Below are 19,048 nucleotides of genomic sequence, written 5' to 3' on the forward strand. Positions count from 1 at the left end.
AACTCTGGATGTCTTTGGAAACCTAGGCTATAGCTCAAACAAAAGTTATGGGCTTGATGCAGAAATGACCCGGTGAGAGTCTGATCTCCTGTTTATCAGAGGTCAAAGAACAAATAATCATAATGGTCCCTATTGAATCTATTTATTTGTTTCAAGTTTAAAACAAGTTTGATTAGGTTTTGCTTTAGTTTCTCTTTTTTCCATTCTCATGCACTCCTTCACCTCCTGCTTTGAGCTAAGCCTGGAAGCAGAAGTATCATATTAACATGAGAGGCTAGTCTTGTCATATTTCCAACCCATCCTGAGCCAGGAATCACAGACAATTTTGCAAGATTGCTTGTACTCTGTAAATCTCCAGCTCAGTTTGTAGTTTTCCTTATTTAGATTCGCTGTCACTACATAAAAGAGCACTCATCCCAAAGGGGCATCCTGGACAAACTCTTAAAAATACAATTAATAGATTCTGAGACCATTATAACAATCTAGTCTGACCTCCTGCATAATGCAGGCCATAGAACTTCACCCAGTAACTTCTGCACCAAGTCCAAGCTTCTGGTTGATGTAGCTCCTCTTTTCTAGAAAGAAGTCCATCAACTACTGATAACACTACATAAAAACGTATTAAACTTCACCAATGCAACCACTATCTGAGTTGCTCATCTCACCATCTTCCAACTTTGGGGGCAGGGTTGGGGGAGGGGAAAGAAGATGGGCTTTGCCCTAAAGATAAGAATCCTACTGTCCATTTCTTCTTTCCCTCCTTGCAGTATTTCCTCATTCTTAACATTATTTTGCACTTGTATAGCACCTTGCATCTAAAGCTCTCAAAGCTCTTGACAAATTCATCAATTAAGCCCTTGTAAACCCTTTGCAAGAAGCACTACATGCCATGGTAAATTTACAGAGGCTCAACGGGGGGTGGCCCAGGGAAGCTATCAAGGGGGATACACCAGAATCTGGGGGATACACAAGAGCTACTGCGGGCCTAAGTAGTCCTCTAAACTAGTGGCAACACTTGTGGGGGGCGGGGGGAGATCGGGGAGCCCACAGGTGTGCCTCAGGAGTGGCCAGCCTGAGCATATTAGATCAGGATGTCCAGTCATCGTGCATGATTATCTAGCCTATTACCACAGTTGAAAAAGGGGCTGGCATTCCACTTGGAAAATTATGGGGGCTCAGCTGTATGTGGAACCAGTTAGGTTGGGAGAAGCGATGGTCAAGGGACTGGTGAAGTCAGGTTATGGGTGCACCCTTGTCTGGAAAGTTGGGGCAAGGGTGAACAAGGTAAACCAAAACCTTCTGGTATGTGGCAAGAGTCACATCTGCCCCATGGAAGAAGTTGAGGTGGGATTCCAGGGCTGGGGAGGTTAGGTGTGCACCAGGGTGGTCAGCTATCTGTCCTGGCCAATAATTCTGGAGTGAGACTGGGTGGCTTTCACTCCTCATGCAGCAGAAAATAGAACAGCCCCGGAGAGGGAGATCAAGTGGGAAAGAAATTAAGGGCTGGAAGCTCGAGTAAGGAGAATGGAGTGGGGCAGAGAGAAAATTCTTGACCAGCTCCAAAGCCAGTGGGAGCAACTTGAAAAGTGCCAACAAGAATTGCAGGAGGTCAGCACCTTATGGAAGAAAAATATTTATCAGTTCATTGAGCTGCAGCAAGAACTGGCCTGGCTCCAGGTAGAGAGACAAGCCAGGGAATGGAGGCTAAAGGTGATCCAAATAGACCCTTAAGCTCAGCAGGCTGCTGAGGAGAAAGGAAGCTCAGGAGGAAGGGGAACTCCCAGCAAGCCTGAATTAGGCAGAAGCGGTATCCCTAAGGCAGAGAGAGAAGGGAATACAGAACTTTCCTTAGGCAAGGAGGCTTCGGAGAGACCCTGAGCATACATGGGAAAGACTGTAGGGCTCTCCAGGCAACAGAGAAGCCTGAGACATTACAGCAGAAGGAGCTGCTGGACTCCAGAGACTCTTGTGTTGGGACTTCTCCATTTTATCTGTGCTCCAAGGCAAGAGTCTTTAAACGACCGTATAAATGCTCCTTTCGGGAGGCTTTACTAAAGGGAGAGATACTGCTGTAGAGTGTCTGGCTTCTCCTTGGCTGGGCTGTTAAAATGGCCTCACTGAGGGGATAAGTGAGGCAGGCCACTGCAGAGACACGTCCACCACAAGGGGCTGCTTGGAAGGCAGTGGTGCTCCTTCTCCTACTCCCTTTCAGAGCTGAGTGACCCGAGGCAGGGAGAGATGACTTGCCTAGAGTCACACAGTTCAGGAATAGAACCTGAATCTCATGATTTATGCTTCCTCTCCATCTGCTTAGGTCTGACCTGTATGACCTGTGGGGTGTCAGAATTTGGATTACCAAAGGCTGCCCTCCTTCATAATCACCACCTCTAAATCTGTGCTTTCAGTTCTGTATGTGAATGTTCTTGAACAGGGGTAGGCAATCTATGGCACGGGTGCTTAAGTGTCTTAAAAACCTTATTTACTTTACATACAACAATTGTTTAGTTATATATTATAGACTTATAGAAAGAGACCTTCTAAAAACATTTAAAATGTATTACTGGTATGCAAAACCTTAAATCAGAGTGAATAAATGAAGATTTGGCACAGCACTTTTGAAAAGTTGCCGACCCCTGTTCTAGAATGTGCATACAGGCACTTGATTTGTGCATACAGACTGCAATCATTTGTGCCGATCAAGTAAAATCATTAAAATCTGATTCTCCTTTTTTTTTTTTTTTTAAAGACACCAAGAATTTGGACCTCTCTAGCAAATTGTGAGTAAAAGTTTAGAAGTCAAGTTCAGGCCATTTTAAAAACTTGTCCTTTTAGGGTATGTTGACTAACTAAACAAAGAACTATATCAAGACCTGAACCAAATCCCAATATCCTCAAATATGAAAATACAAACCAGAAGCCAAATGTTGTGGCTTGAGCCCAGATCAGGACTGCAAATACTTCATTTCAGAGTTGCTCTGGGTTCAGTGTCCTGAACCTCTCAGTGTAGCTGTAGGTCACTGCAGCTTTGCCCAAATGAACAAAATTAAGGGCTACTTGATGCCATAGCACTTACAAAAGGTTTAAAGATATTACTAATTGACTGGAATTTCATAATATCCTTCTTAAGAGCATTCAATGTACAGCTATTTAAATCAATTGTACAAAGTTATGACAGCCTGCCTGAGACCCCAGTTTTCCTCTGCGAATCTAGCCCCCAAGTATAACGTAGGTGTGGGGACACTGAGCATTGCCACGCTTAACTTCCAGGTGCCTATAAAACCACTAGGATTCACAAAGCCTGAGTTTGGCACCTTTTGTCCAGGAAGGAATGGAGGGAGATAGTCTGCTGGCTTTTGTGACCCCTCCCCCCCAAGTCACCTAGGTGGCTCCCCGCGTAAGCTCGCCAAGGAGAGGGCTGTGTCCTAAGCTTTGCTTCTTTTGTGGAAATAGATGCCAAAATCTGAGCTGCAGGGGGACACCTCCCTCTGCTTGGGATTCTCAGCTGCAAACCCTCCCTTGCAGTTAGGTTGGTTGGTTTGTTTTGCAAGGGGCAGGGAGGACAACCTCCCGCAGTCCCCCAACTCAGTGTATAGGAGACTCACCTGGGATGTGGGAGACTCTCAGGTCAGGTCCCTTCTTTCCTCAGGGGGGAGGTGGGGGATTTGGACAGGGATATGCACTTCTCAGATGAGTATCCTCATCACTGAGCTATGGGATAGTCTCGTGTGGGGCTCCCTCAGTCTCTTCTGTTGAAGCTGTTCTGCTGTGGCTATGTAAAGTGTCACTGGAGCAGGTGAACTCAACCCTGGGTCACCCACCTCCTGGCTGAATGCTCTAACCACCAGACTACAGAGTCATTCTCAGGCTCTCTTTCTGGCCCAATGACTCTGGAGGATGGACTTGAACTGGGGCAGAGTCCTCCTCACCTCCTACATCCCAGGTGAGTACCTGAACCACTGGGCTAGAAGTAATGAGGGAGGTTGTCCTCCTCACAACCCTAAGCTGTCTTGTGTGAGCCCTCATGCATGGCCTGGTCTGGTATGTGGCCTTTGAAAATGCCTACTGGATTGGGCCTGCAAGCGAGTTAGGTAGAGGGATGACTGTCTTGTGCATAGCTCTGGGGCTTAAGTGTCCAGCTATCTAGAGGGAGATGGCAGTGCATGTGCTCAGTTAGAAACATAAGCATCTTTTGGAACTCAAGAACCGAGTGAGTTTAGGCTCCTACAGGGTTTGGTGGCAGCTGAGTGAGATTCACAAAGTCCCAATGGGACCTGATTCTGGGATTTTAAGTGCCTAAAGTGACAGGGCTAGATTCACAAAGGGATTTTTGAGCCTTAGTATCAAATGTTATTGGAAGCTAATGCATAACACAAAGTTTGGGGAGCCAGAAGGGAAAAAAAAATACTGGCTGGTGACTTGGGCCCAATCCTACAGCTGGATCCAACTGGATGAAACTCAGCTCCTCCCCCAATCTGCAAGCAAAATCAATCAGAGTCCAATGGTGCTTCATGTAAGCACAGCAGTCTACCCTCACAGATCCAATTGCAGGATCAAGGCCTAGGTTTGTCGGTCTGCTTCTCTTCCTACTTTGAGTTTCTTCAAAATTTGCTTGTTTAACAGATCTTACTGAGATTTAAAATCAAGCCAAGTCTGAAAATTGTTTGTAATGTGCTATGACATGCTGCATGTAGCACTTAAGAAATTCCTGTTTTGTTATATATTTGTAAATAAAGGCATTTTATGGTGCAAGTGCAACCAGGTGCTTGCATTGCAGCATTTACTGGTGTCAATAAGTGGAAAAACAGTGCAGGAGGATACATTATGTTTGCCTTTGTTTTGGGGAACTTGTTGGAGCTGGGTAGGGTGATTGCAGGATGGGCCAGAAGAATACAGAAATTGGGTGTGGAAGGCACTCAGTGTGCTTGTTAGCTGTTTGAATCCACTTAGGTGACTTCCATATGCCTGGCAGGACACACTCAGAGTTGCTTTCTGAGAATGGAACCAAGGGGAAGAGGGAGGAGTTGATAATGAGGAGGAGGAATCAGACTTAAAGAATCCGGTATGGCACAGCACAAGGACTAGAAGGGTCTGTTGTAAGGACTGTGGTCCTAGACTGTACTCCTATCTTGAATTTAAAGTGCAGGCTCCCTCTTTCAACTGCAGCAGCAGACTAGAACTTGCTGCGGGCTGTGCAAATTGCAGGCTGTCATTGCAAAAACTTGGAGGATGTTTGAAGGCAGCTGTGGGACTATCGCTTGTTCCCCAGACTTTAAGGAGCCTGCATGCCTCACAGAAAGCTTGGAAACTCTTCTACAGAGCCTGAAAAGGGTAAAACGCTCCCTTGGGGCTCTTCTCCAGGAGGAATCTATGTACATGCACATAATTATATTTTTGCGTTTGAACTAGTGATGATGATAAGTACAAAACCTGGAGGGGGAGGAAGTATCCCCAAAAGTGTTGTGAAAATTGACAATAATTCTAACACAGTTGTTTCAAGGGTTATAAGTACAGTTATGTGTTCATATATAGATTTAGTAAACATTTTTCCTTTAGAGACTGTTTGCTCTCCTATCAGACTTTAAATCTGCATTCTATATGTCCTCAAAAGACACTACTGTGGTCTGTATAACAGCAGAAAGATAAGCTGAGGTAAGGAAGGGGAAAGAAATATTATACCTGATATTAGTATCTTGCCTTCCACAAACCTATTGCTACAATTCTTTGACAGTGTCAACAAGCATGTGGATAAGGGTGATCCAGTTAATATAGTGTCAATGGATTTTAAAAAAGCCTTTGACAAGCTTCCCCCCTCCCCCCCCCCCCCACCACCAAAGGCTCTTAAGCAAACGGTCATGGGATAAGAGGGAAGGTCCTCTCGTGGTCAGTAACTGGTTAAAAGGAAACAAAGGGTAGGAATAAGTGGTCAGTTTTCAGAGTGGGGAAAGGTAAATAGTAGGATCAGCCAAGGATTTGTACTGGAACCAGTGCTGTTCAACATATTCTCAAATGTTCCGGAAAAGGGGGCAAAACAGTGGGGTGGCAAAGTTTTCAGGCGAACAAAATTATTCAAGATAGTTAAGTCCAAAGCTGACTGAAGACTTGCAAAGGGATCTTGCAAAACTGGGTGATTGGGCAACAAAATGGCAGATTAAATTCAAAGTAAGGCACACTGGAAAACATAATTAGCTGCTGCCACTCAAAGAGATCTTGATGTTATCGTGGATAGCTCGATGTGCAGCAGCTGTCAAAAAAGCTAAAAGAGTGTTAGGAACCATTAGGAGAGGGATAGATAAGACAGAAAATATCATAATGCCACTATATAAATCCATGTTATGCTCACACCTTGAATACTGCATGCAGTTCTGATTGCCCCATCTCAAAAAAGATATTAGAATTGGCAAAAGCATTTAAAAGGGCAATAAAAATGACTAGAGGTATGAAACAGCTTCCATGTGAGGAGGAATTAAAAAGACTGAGATTGGTCAGCTTAGAAAAGATGTCTATGGGGCATATGATAGAGGTCTATAAAATCATGACTGTTGTGGAGAAAGTGAATAAGGAAGTATTCTTTACCCCTTCACGTAACAAGAACCGGGGTGACCTGACTGAAATGAATTGGCACCAAGTTTAAAACATAAGAAGTACTTCTTTACACAATGCACAGTCACTCTGTAGAACTCATTGCCAAGGGATTTGTGAAGGCCAAAAGTATAACTGGGTTAAAAAAAGAATCCGGTCCATCAATGGCCAATAGCCAAGTGGTCAGGAATGCAACTCCATGCTCTGGGTGACCCTAAACCCCTGACTGTCAGAAGCTGGGACTGGTTGACAGGCCAGATCACTCAGTAATTGTCCTGTTCTGTTCATTACCTCCAAGGCATCTGGCACTGGCCACTGTTGGAAGACAGGATACTGGGCTAGATGGACCATTAGTCTGACCATTATTATGTTCTTATAAGCACATAATGGTGAGTGTTCTACTTTAACGCTACCATTCTAAATGAGAAATCCTGGACAAATCTCAACATTGCATTCTATACGTTCTGAGCGGTTGCTTTCCCAGCCTTAAAAGAGAGAGGTGATAAGAGTATTCTTCTGTGTAAAGAGAAAGGTAATAGTTGGCTCTTTGTAGCAACTTTGAAACTGCAAGGTTATAAAGACAAGGCACAAGACAAATTTCAACTTTCTGCTTGAAGCCAGAAGAGTACAGATAGAATAGGCAAGTATGAAGTGATAACATCATGCTTCTAATTTAAAATTCCTTGAGCTTGAATTCGTTTAGTTGCTCATACCTATTTCAGTAAATTTCTTGAAGGAAGTATACAGAATGCTCAGTCTATGATTGTATGAAATAGGAATCATATGGTCGGTGGTTCTTATAGGCTTTCTGGGAGAAAGAAAAGGTCAGTAAACCTAAGAATCTATTTTCTTTACTTAAAAATAAAATTGGTTGCAGCCTGTAGAGGACAGGCTGTTCCAAAGATGATATTCCACCCTTTATCACAGCAATGATAACTGCAGAAGACAAGGAGCCTAACTCTTCCTTAAACCACACCTGGGCAAACGCACTGAAGAAGTCAGTGTGGCTGAAGTTGAGGAACTAATCTGCCCACAGTTGTGGATAGAGACCAAATTGCAGATCTTTTTAGGATCAACATTTCTCAGAAATAGAAACCTAAAGTTAATCTCCTAAACCTATATCATCTGCCTAATTTTTTTTTCCAGAAGCCTTGGGTACCTAATGGTGCCTGTACGGGCTTAGCCTAAAATTAATCTTTTTTTTTTTTTTTTTAAATCTTTGTCTAGATTAGTCTTAAATTGGAGAAACACAGTTACTCTTACGACATCATTTATGAAAAAGCCCCGTAAAACAGTATATCCTTTGTACTGCATTTTTAAATAATCCTTTAGACTAACAGAGTTCTACACATGCTTAAGAATTCTACAGGATATTTTCAAAATTATACAGAAACCATCATGTTTATTAAATTTAAACTGGATTCATCTATATGTTGTCTCACTTTTCTGAGAGTGACTTTCTAAGTCTGATGCAAAATTGGTATTTTCCTCACCATGCTCTAATACATCATTTCTTAACTCTTGACCACAGCTTCCATTTATACCAGTTCCTCCAGCTCACAGAGGTAACTTCTTTGGCTGTTTCTTCTGGCCTACTTTCTTTGAAAAAACATATTGAAAAATAGTAGGTTGTTTCTCCCCATCAAACACTTGTGTATATAAAACATCTCAAACTGAAGAATCTCTATGGTGCGTGTCTTTTAGGTAGATCACATTAGATTACTTCCACCAAGCATTACTCTGAAGGGACCTTTAAACCACCTCATGTGCTCTGATTATTTGATGGATGAACCTCCACAATAGAAGTCTCAGGCAAGAAGAAGAGATGTCTGACAATGAATCTTCCTATGCATAACTAGGAAGTTCAGTGTGGAAATGCAATATATCTTCTAAAAATGTCAATTGTTTTTCAGTGCTTACGAAAGATGTCAGATGGACAACCCTGGAGAGTGATGTCCTCTAGAAGTCTGATCCTGTGAGGTGCTGAGCATTTTCAATTCCTATTGACTTCAATAAGTGTTATGATGGTGCTCACGTTCTTGAATAGTTAAGCCCTGTATCCACAGGACTTAACTATTCAAGAACTTGAGCACCATCACAACACTTATTGAAGTCAATAGGAATTGAAAATGCTCAGCACCTCACAGGATCAGACTTCTAGAGGACAAGTATAGCAGACAGGGCAGTGAAAGCTTTTCCCTTCTGCTGAGATAACGTGACTTTATGCCAGAGGTGGGTAAACTACAGCTCACGGGCCACATCTGGCCCACGGGACCCTCCTGCCTGCCCCCTGAGCTCCTTGTCCGGGAGGCTCGCCCCTTGGCCCTCCCCTGCTGTTCACTCTCCCCCACAGCCTCAGCTTGCCCTGCCGCTGGCACAATGCTCTGGGCGGCGGGGCTGCGAGCTCCTCGGGCAGCACAGCTGCAGAGCCCGGCCTGACCTCATGCTCTGTGCTGTGCGGTGATGACAACGTGGCTGTAATGCCACCAGCCACCAGTGCTTCAGGCAGCGTGGTAAGGGGGCAGGGAGCAAGGTGGGTTAGATAGAGGGCAGGGGAGTTAGTGGGGGTGGTCAGGGGGTTGGGGTGTGGATAGGGGTTGGACCAATCAAAGGCCGGGGAAAAGGGGGGTTGAATGGGGGCAGGGGTCCTGGGGGGCAGTCAGGAATGAGAGGAGGGGTTGGATAGGGTGACAGGGGCAGGAAGCCGGGGGGGGCAGTCAGGGAATGGGGGGGTTGGATGGGGCAGGAGTCCTGGGGGGGCTGGGCCACGACCCCCTCCCCAGCTCTCAGGCCAAAAAGTTTGCCCGCCCCTGCTTTATGCTCTAGAAGAACCACTGCTAGGAATGATGGTCCATTTCATGGTCCATTCAGTCCCTGGCTTCTACTGAGATTCCGAACAAAAGTGCCAATGTATGCTAATGTCATAGGGAAAAGTGGTATTTGTGATGTGGGGATCTGAGTCTTGAGCCAGCAGGGCCTTTTAAGATGTGCTTAGATTTAAACACATGGAGTAGTCACATTGGGCTGAATTTGCAAATGTACTTAGGTGCCTAAAGATGCTGACAGGTGACTATTAGGATTTTCAAAACCACCTAAGCAGGCATCTCTCTGCAACTTTAGGCACCTAAATACCTTTGAAAATCTGGCCCTTTAACTCTAATGGAAAGACTCATGTACTTAGAGTAATGCATTTAATTGCTTTGCTGGGTTTGGGCCTTCATCCTGAGGAATTAGGGTGAAGCCACCCAATCCGTGACTTGGAATAAACATATTTTTACATACGACTCGTTTATTGCATGAGTGAGTACAGCAGGGGCTGGCAACCTTCGGCACGTGACACATCAGGGTAATCCACTGGGGATTACCCTGATGGGCTATGTGCCAAAGGCTGTCGACCCCTGTACTACACCATTACAGTACAAACAGGACCGCCGAGAGCGGGTTCGGGCCCCGGTGAAAATTTTTTTTTCGTGCCCCTCAGCAAGGGCGGACCGGCTAAACAGGGCTGACGAAGCCGGGCCCCGGGTCCCCTTCCGGAGTGCCCCGGTAATTTGTACCAGCTTCTCCCCCACTGCCCCTGTCAGCCCTGAGTACAAACACCCCAACTCTTCTGAAAAGATTTTAATTCAGCAACACACTTGTACGGCTCTGCAATGGAATATACAGAAACAAACGAACATGTATAAAATGACAACTTTTAATAAAAAAAGTTAGTCAGCAGCAATGGACTTACATAGATTTTAATTGTCAAATAGCTTAGCTATTCCCTCTAAGGCATTGAAAGTTCATAGATGTTTATAGTTTCAATCATTTTGTATAAATATGTTATTGATACTTGCATAGGAATAGGACATCTTGGCTTCATTAAACAAAGATATACATACAAATGTGTAGAAAAGTGATTTTTCCCCCCACCCCATTATCTTCCATGAATTCATCAATGAGGGGTGGTTGGTTTTTTGAACCCTTAAAGGCCTGGAAATTGGTCCTGCAATTGTTAATCACGTAAGTGTCCCCCGTTGAAGTTAATGGGACTACTTGCCTGTGTAAGGATTACTCATGTGAGTAGGGGCTGCAGTGACCTTCCAGCAGAAGTAGTAAGCATGTCAAACACAAGTATTTACAATCTGTGCAAGTAGCATTTTCTACTCTTATTGATTAAGGAGGTCTGTCTCAGAAGCAATAAACATCAGAAAGGCACTGGGGCAAACATTAGCTGGTGTCTATTACAACTCCTTTTTTTTTTTTTTTCTTTTCCAGTTTTAGATCTCCTCTAAACAGCAGTGCTGTAATAGATGAGTTCTTGTGAGGAAGGGAAATGTTAGTGGGGATTGAGGGTAGAGAGAGCGCTTGCAGCTTGGAACTGCAATCAGGAATTTAGTGCACAAATAAGTCTGTTCTCAAGTTTTCCAGCTCATACAGAAAAAACCTCCCTTCTTGTGCAATCATTTGGTTGGTTTTCTAACTGTAAACAAGTGCCAGCTACTTCCAGTATTATCCCACTCCCCCCCCCAAAGAATAATCATAAATGTGTTTTAATTCCAATAAATGTTACACTCAGCCATATAAAGTAAGAAGGAATTGATATTGAAATAGACTTGACTACTTTATACAGTTTATCAAATCTAAAGTGAATTAAAAATGATATGGTGGGATTCTCTAACTTATACCAGTCTTACAACTATAACTCCACTGACTTCATTATTTACACCAGGGAAAGTGAGAAGAGGAAAATCTGGCCTTATCTAAATTTTGGTTTCAGCCACTGATGTAGCTGCATCAGTGTAGCTGAAGCGATACCCTAAGGCCATGTCTACACTACAGACCTTACAGTGGCACAGCTGTACCGATGTAGCTGTGTTGCTGTAAGACCTCCCATGTAGCCGCTCTATGCCGACAGGAGAGAACTCTCCTGTCGACACAATTAAACCACCCCAATGAGCAGCGGCAGCGATGTCAGCAGGAAAGCGTCTCCCACTGACATAGCGCTGTCCACTGGCACTTCTGTCAGTTGGGAGGGTGTTTTTGTTTTTCCCCCACACCCCTGAGCCACATACGTTTCACCAACAACAGTGCTAGTGTAGACATAGCCCAAGAGATTGTACGTCTACACTTAAAATGCTACAGCGGCGCTGCTGCAGTGCTTCAGTGTAAAGGCATTCCCTATGCTGACAGGAGAGGTTCTCCTGTCGGTGTAGGTAATCTACCTCCCTGAGAGGCGGTAGCTACGCCAATGGAAGAATTCTTCCATCAACCTAGTGCTGTCTAGACAGGGACTTAGGTTGGCTTGACAATGCTGCCCAGGGGTGTGGACCTTTCCCATCCCTGACTGTGGTAGTTAAACTGACCTAATTTTCTAGTGCACACCAGGCCTCAGTACAAATGCAATCCAGTGGTGTAAACCACAACTGACCCTGGTGCAGCTTATCTTGGTTTCAAGCAAGTCATGGTTTACACTGGTCCACTGCATCTACTCTAGTTGTTTGCACCACGACAGCCATATTGGAGGCTACAAACCCCGGTGTAGGGCTCTAGCATGTTACTTGTACAAGCCTTAGAGGTTCATCAGTTTTAATTAGTGAAGCCCAAATCATACTATTCCATGTTTGAAGCCTCTCAGAAGGGAAAAGAGGCTCCCCTCATGGAGCTTCTATTGCGCTCTCCTCAGGGTGAGGGGTTTGTGGCCTTATGGATCGATCATAAGATGCAAACTCCTAGCTGTATAGTCTGAGGATCTCCGAAGAAGGTAAACTTCACCCCTGTAGATCCTGCTCATTCATGTAGAGTGGGACACAATGGGACACATTGTGTGTAACACACATGTGGATACCACTGCGCACAGACTAGGCTCAAGTTGGGATCTGCATTTCTGATAGGGAAATACACTTCCAGGATTGAGCTGTGTTTAGTGCCTCTCCGAATTAAGCCCGTGTCAGGACCCGTAGAGTGTCAAAGTGTTAGACACATACAGAGCTCCCTTTTTGTAACGGAGGCCCTAAAATTTCCCTTTATCCCATGTGAAAGATCTGGCTTCCAGGAACAGCCATAAAAGGGTGCGTGTGTGTGTGTAATTAGAGGAGAGAGAAGTCCCATCTTTTTTTCCAGTCCTGCCAGTTCTCACCTGACTTGCTTTTATAACAGTAACATTTACCCATTTTTTAAAATGAATATTGGAGCTAGTTAAAAACTGATCAAACTTTTTGACCAAAAAAAAGACTTTTTAATGAAAACTAGAAAAATCCATTTCTGCTTTAAAAATTAACTTTTTTGGCTTGTCAGTGATTGAAAACCGTAAGTCTTTTTTGACATTAATTTTTGATTGATTTTTCCTTTTTTGCCCCTGAAATTTTTTGGGGAGGGGGGCAGAGAAATTATTTCCCAAGCAGCTCTAATGAATGCCTCTTTAAATCCCTTACTGATGCCTGCTAAATACCCTGCTCTTAAAAATTAAAGGAGAGACTTTTCAAAGGCACAAAGGGCAGTTAGATCCTAATGCCTACTGATTTTCAAAGGGATTTAAGTCCCCCACTCCCATTTGTACCTTGAAAACCTCCCCCTAAGGCTAAAAGTCTCTTGGAGTTTAACAAACCTTGTAACTTTCAAACAGCTAGAATAATATAGCTGAAAAGTGCAATCTTGCAGCTGGACACTACAGTCCTGTTTTGAGGGCCCAATCCAACAAGAGCATCTTCCTCCAGGGTGACCAGACAGCAAGTGTGGGAAAAATTGGGACAGGGGGTGGGGGGTAATAGGAGCCTATAAGAAAAAGACCCAAAAATTGGGACTGTCCCTATAAAATCGGGACATCTGGTCACCCTATCTTCCATTGACATCAATGGGAGTTCCATGCACGAAGGGCAAGCAGGAACAGATCTATAATTCAGGCCACATTCCCACTGAAACTAGGACTGAGTAAAGATAGCAGGATATGGCCCTAATTTACTTATGTCAAATAGTGCCTACGGTGTGTTTATGGAAGGTAACGACACCATTACAATTCCTTCTAGGTAGTCATTTTTAAGCTTCTTACCAAAAAAAGTCACCTCAATACAAATTTTAAAATACATTTTGTTCTAAATCCTTTTTCAAGCTTGAATTTAAAACATGATTTAACATCATAATATGTGAAATCTCCACTTGCAGCTACATTAATAGAGAACATCTGACTCCAGGAGAAAAATCACTTCTAGTTATGTTGTCACTGTTCTGTGCATTAATTCCAAGTTCCCACAGCTGTAAATCCATTGTGCTCCATGTCATAAATAAGAAATTGCATGATGACAGTTAAAATTCAAAAGCACTAATGTTTCTCTTTGCCGCTTTTTTTTTGTCTAAGCATAGAGTTTTTTTGCCTCTAACAGAAGTTTAACTTGCAGTGATGTTATAACAGCTCCTGCTGATGTATTTATGGTAATATTAAAAAAAAAAAAAAAGTAAATACAAGCAAATATAACAGATGTTGCTATTTGGTAAATAAAACAAGAAATAACTTCTATTGATTCTGAGAGAGGCTGCTGCATTTGTGGTGGTAAACTATTCCTCCTCCCCCGCACCTTGGTTATTCCATTACTTTGAGAAGAAATCTTAAATTAACTTTAAGAACAGAGCCAAATAATGCCCTGATTTGCATTGTATACAGTCCCCAGTGCAGCCAACTGAGTTGCAGAATGTAAACCCAGCAGAGTTTAGCCCGCAGAATGAATACAGAAGAACTCCCTTGTATTTCTTGCATTCTAGGATTTGGTCCCTTTCAACCATGAAAAACAGTTACAAATTGTTCCCAGAGCTAAACCACTTAACATCTTGGCACTTGGTTGTTTTTAACTTTGCAACAATAGGCACTGTTCACTCCTCTCAATTTCAGCTTTTTATTCTGTAATCAAGCAGGAATACCGATGAAAGGCTAGTCACGGCTTCTCCCCATGGTATCAGTGTGGTGGCATGTGATGATTCACAAGGGGTGTGTTTGATCCAAGAAAGCCCAGCCTCTGCTTATTTTTTCTTTGTTCTGTCATCTAAGGTGGAAAGGGAGATAAAGATGAGAGGTTTCTGAGTATTATTTAGCAGCAGCACATGCAATTACAGTGCAACAGCATTAGAAGAGCATTTTTGCAAAGTACATGTAAGCAAAATAACTGCAATTTCTTCATCATTAAAAACTGAGTACAGGATTTCTTTGAAGTATGAGATTGTGTCATGCAAAGAATGGACTTATGTGTGCGTGAAGGGGTGGGAGAACAGGTACAGGCTGTAACTTCAGAGAGCTGAACTAAAACAATTTCAATTAGTTTGCAGCTATTTCCTATACAAAGCTCAACAAAAAAATGTGACTTGTATATAATATTGCAGTCACATTATCTAGTAACTGGATTCCCCCTACCTGGCTGTTAGGGTTTCAAAATTCAATTTCTTGCTTACCTGTTCTCTAGTTGTGTTAATGGAGTAAAAACTCTTTTTCCAGAACCGTATCTGTGCATCTACTCTAAGCTTTGAGTCAGGAATAAAACATTTCTGAGACAAAAGTCTCTTATACAAAAGGGTCCTGACCATGACCCAAGACAAAATCTAGTTCTCTAACATGTTCATATGTCCATTTTCTACCCAGCTCAAAAACACTTACCTGTTCCTTGAGCTCAGCAAGCTGACCAGACAGTTGTTTTACAAGACTCATGGTTGACTCCAACTTTTCTTGCAGGTTTCTAATTTCATTTTGCTCATTGTCACCTTCACTGCTAACCAGGGACATGGCTCGCATTCGAGGGAACCAGTCCAAATTCTTCTCCTACATGTGAATATATTATTTAAAAAAAAAAGTTAATCTGGGTTTATCTAATGCTATTAGCCTGAAGTTCCAGAAAGAGAATCATTCGGGTTTCTTCTGGGTTTGATGCACAGCACGAGAGATTAAGAAACATTAAAACAAGAAATTACAATATTTTAATATTTTACACTATTAAATGTTTTCTGTCTGCAAAGAAAACAGCTAGGGAAAAATCCTGGCTGCACTGAGGTCACTGACTAAATTCCCAGTGACTTCAATGAGGCCAGATTTTTCATCCCAAGCCGCCTTATCCTTGGAATCCAACCTTTATGTATACTCTGTCTATAAATATAGACCAGTGCTCACCCTTAGGGTGGCTCAGAGGAATACTGCGGGTGGGGGCAGTGCCACGTGGCAGGGCCAGGACCAGCCTCCATGGGGGGCAGGGAGGGCGCACCGTGCTTCCAGCCCCACTCTGCCCCCAGCCTTGCGCCTCCCTTAGCCCCAGTTCAACCCAAAGTCCTGCTCTGCCTCCAGGCCCAGATCTGCCCCACTCCCTCTCCACTGCCAGGCCAGTTCCAAACCCAGATGTGGCTCCACTCCACCCCCTGCACCCAGCTGGGCTCTGCCCTCATTCCCTCTCCACCCCTAGACTAGCTCCCTCCCCAGCTGCTGCTCCACTCCGCCCCCAGCCAGGCTTTGTCCCCAGACCAGCTCCGCCCCCACCTGCAGCTCCTCCCCCATCCCCAGTTCTGCCCCCCAGCTCTGCCATCAGCCCAAGCTCTTCTGCTGAGGAAGCCTTGACTGTGCAGTAATGGAGGGGGAAGGGTGCAGACAGATTAATTTACTGGGTAAGGGGGGTGTGACTGAAAAAGTTGGAGCACCACTGATCTAGACACAGTAAAAAATGAAATGAGTGGGATATGGAAGATGGGGTGGAGTAGCATAAAGGGTATTTTTGAGCATTCATTTGGGATGGCTGCACTGTTCTTGTGTAGGCATGCAGGATATAATGGATATATGTGTGGGGGAGGGGGGAGAATTCTGCCCTGTGTGGGGAATGGGAAGAGGAGCCCAAGAAGGCCTGCAGTTTTAGAGCAGGATTACAGTCTAGTGTTCCTTGAACGAGTTTCCCATTTTCCTGTCTGGTGGCATGTTGCATCACAGGGGCTCTGTGTTCCACACACAAGTGGGTTAGATCAAAGCCGTACCTCTTGGCAGCAGGTCAGTGTAGTGGCGTGCATGTGGCACCTTTTTAAAGGACAACAAGATGTGCTCTAGAGCAGGTTCCTTCCAGGCTCCCATTACGCCCTGCAGTAGCAGGAAGCCTTAGGGACCCTCCACTCAGCTAGATCTGTTTTCCCCAGACAGATGAGGGCTGCTTACTCTGGAGCCTAAACCAACCCAAGATGCTCTGGAGCCCAGATATGTCCCGCTTATATTGTTAGGTTTTGCTCTTTGAAGAACATGCAGGTGAAGGAGAACATAGCAACAGACTCTGCTAGTCTTTTATTTTGATTGCACCATGAAAATCTAAAAGTAAACTTGAAACCCTCAGGGTTTGTTTCTCTACTTAATCTGAGGTTTCTAATACATTTCTGTCCAGCTGTTCCTGGTCCCGTCACACTAAAACTACAAAATGCAAAGGGAATAAGGCTGTGCAGCTTCATTACATTTTGTAGTACCTAGCTGTCAGTCACACATGCTTGTGAAATGTAGCCTTCCCTGGTTCTGTGCTTTGTAAACATAGGGGTCTCATGATGATTTATTGTGCAGGCACAATTCACTTTTCTGTGGGTGATAATTCATTCAAATCACAATCTTATTTCACCAGCTTTGTTGGTGAGTTTTAATTGAACACAGATTGCATGGTATTTTCTGTTCCATGATTCAGGTATATACACTTAGGATTATATGATTAACATTAATTTTCCATGAATATTCTAGTATTCAAAAAACTTCAGCATATACTTTGTCCTTTCAGTTAATCTTGTATTTGCAAAGATAGGCACCAGTCCGGCAGTGCACTTTCACGAGTTTGATTTTAAGTACATCTGTCCATAAACTTGTCTGATAGAATATTTGCAGAACGCAAATTCAAAAGTGGTGCAGCAAACCCCACTGAAGCTACTTCCATTTTGATTGGAATATTCCTGGAAAACTGTCATATTTTTATCTGTTAGTTTCTCTTGCTTGGAGAGGCTGAGATTACGAAACACAGTAGTGCATTATCGTAGAAGGCAGCAAATAGATGTAGTACCTACTCCCTTTTGCTAAGGCTGAGCATCAAGGTAAACTTTCTTGACCAAGGTTGGCAAGATGGGAGTCATTTCAGACTCATTGCTCTTGTACTGCTGAGCACTGATGTCAGTGTTGTGAAATGCCCATTGTTCTTCCTATTCTCTGCTTCTCCAAAATACAATCCTTTGTTTGGTTTGTCTTTGGGGGGGGGGGGCTATTGGGTTTGTTTTAGGGCAGGTTTTTTTTTCATGTTTTTTAACCTATGCAGCACTGCAATAGTCACAGGAACATGGTATATGTTTGAAATAATTTTTGGTGCTTGAAATGTTAGGGTATAATTTCAGTCTGCCTGTTCTATGCCTTTGTGCCAACTTGCTCCCCTCCCCTCTAAAAAGAGGACTTGTGTTTTTTGTTTTTTTGGGGGGAAGGGTAGGTGGGGCTGAAGTACATAGCACTCTGCAGTAGCTGAAGATTGGGCAGTGGTCCCTATGGGTCCTTTACTGCTCGCATAATTTAGAGCAGTTCTAAATCACTTCAGCCCCAGGATCGGTGAAAGTGGGCTAAGAGCCCCTCCTCGCCTCAGCTTTGCTTCTACAGTGTGCCAGCCCCGGCCAGTAAAGCTGTGGAAAAACGCTTAACAAAACCCATTTCAGCTGGCTGTGGCTTTAATTACAAACTAGGAGACTTGGACAAAGTCAAGCCAAAAGGTCGGTTGAGGACCAAAAGCTTGGACTGTTGTGAGAGGACCTGAGCCAGCTGATGCATTTGCATGGAAAAGTGACCCTGTGAAGTGAAAATGTTGACTTTTGCACAGCACTTCCTGGCAGTCCAAGAAGTGATGAATCAAACAACTGAACATAGGTCTCTCATTTGGCAGTCTAGAGCTCTATCTACAGAGCAGGGAGAATATTGCTCTTTTGGCTGCTGACCCCACACAGAGGCTAACATTACCCCGTCCACAGTGAGGGCCGCCCAGAGGATTCAGGGGGCCTGCGGCAAAGCAATTTCAGGGGCCCCGTCCATAAAAAAAAAGTTGCAATACTATATTCTTGTGGGGGGCCCCTGCGGGGCCCAGGGCAAATTGCCCCACTTGCGTCCCCCCCCCCCTCCCGGGTGGCCCTGGGAAAAATAAACATTTAAAAACCTTCCACATGTCGGCACAAACCCAGTTTTGAGAGAACTTCTTTTCAAGTCACCTTTACAAGGTATCACTGGTTCTCAGCATCAGCTAGTGCTAAAAGGCACTAAAGCTCATTAAAAGGGTTGGACAAATATTTTCCGTCAACTTTTTTTGGATCAAAAACTAGAGTTTTTTTTAAAAAGCAGAAAAAAATCATGGACAATGTCTGCTTTCCTTCAAAATTTGTTTTTTTTTTAATTGAAAAGCTGAAATTAGTCTGCCAAAACCTGAACATGGTTTGGGGTTTCAGAAGTGTGTTGCCAAATCTTTGCTGCTTGCTGTTTGAT

The 19,048-nt window shown here is 43.8% G+C and overlaps 1 protein-coding gene and 1 long non-coding RNA gene across 3 annotated transcripts in view; one reads left to right on the forward strand and one right to left on the reverse strand.

Moving 5' to 3' along the window:
* The first annotated feature begins 7,010 nt into the window (after positions 1 to 7,010).
* Positions 7,011 to 19,048, forward strand: part of LOC123353121 — a 41,828-nt gene continuing 29,790 nt past the window's right edge. For both annotated transcript variants that reach the window (XR_006574403.1, XR_006574402.1), the window contains exon 1: positions 7,011 to 7,111. This is a non-coding gene — a long non-coding RNA (uncharacterized LOC123353121). The remainder of the gene's footprint in view (positions 7,112 to 19,048) is intronic.
* ITPR2 (inositol 1,4,5-trisphosphate receptor type 2) overlaps positions 10,259 to 19,048 on the reverse strand; it is a 340,900-nt gene continuing 332,110 nt past the window's right edge. The window contains exons 56-57 of the mRNA XM_044993884.1: positions 15,200 to 15,361; positions 10,259 to 14,594 (exon numbers count right to left, since the gene is read on the reverse strand). Of these exons, the coding sequence (XP_044849819.1) occupies positions 14,508 to 14,594; positions 15,200 to 15,361 (249 nt within the window). The 3' untranslated portion in view covers positions 10,259 to 14,507. The remainder of the gene's footprint in view (positions 14,595 to 15,199; positions 15,362 to 19,048) is intronic.

The sequence above is a fragment of the Mauremys mutica genome, chromosome 1 (genome assembly GCF_020497125.1).
Source record: "Mauremys mutica isolate MM-2020 ecotype Southern chromosome 1, ASM2049712v1, whole genome shotgun sequence".
NCBI classification, from domain to species: Eukaryota; Metazoa; Chordata; order Testudines; family Geoemydidae; genus Mauremys; species Mauremys mutica.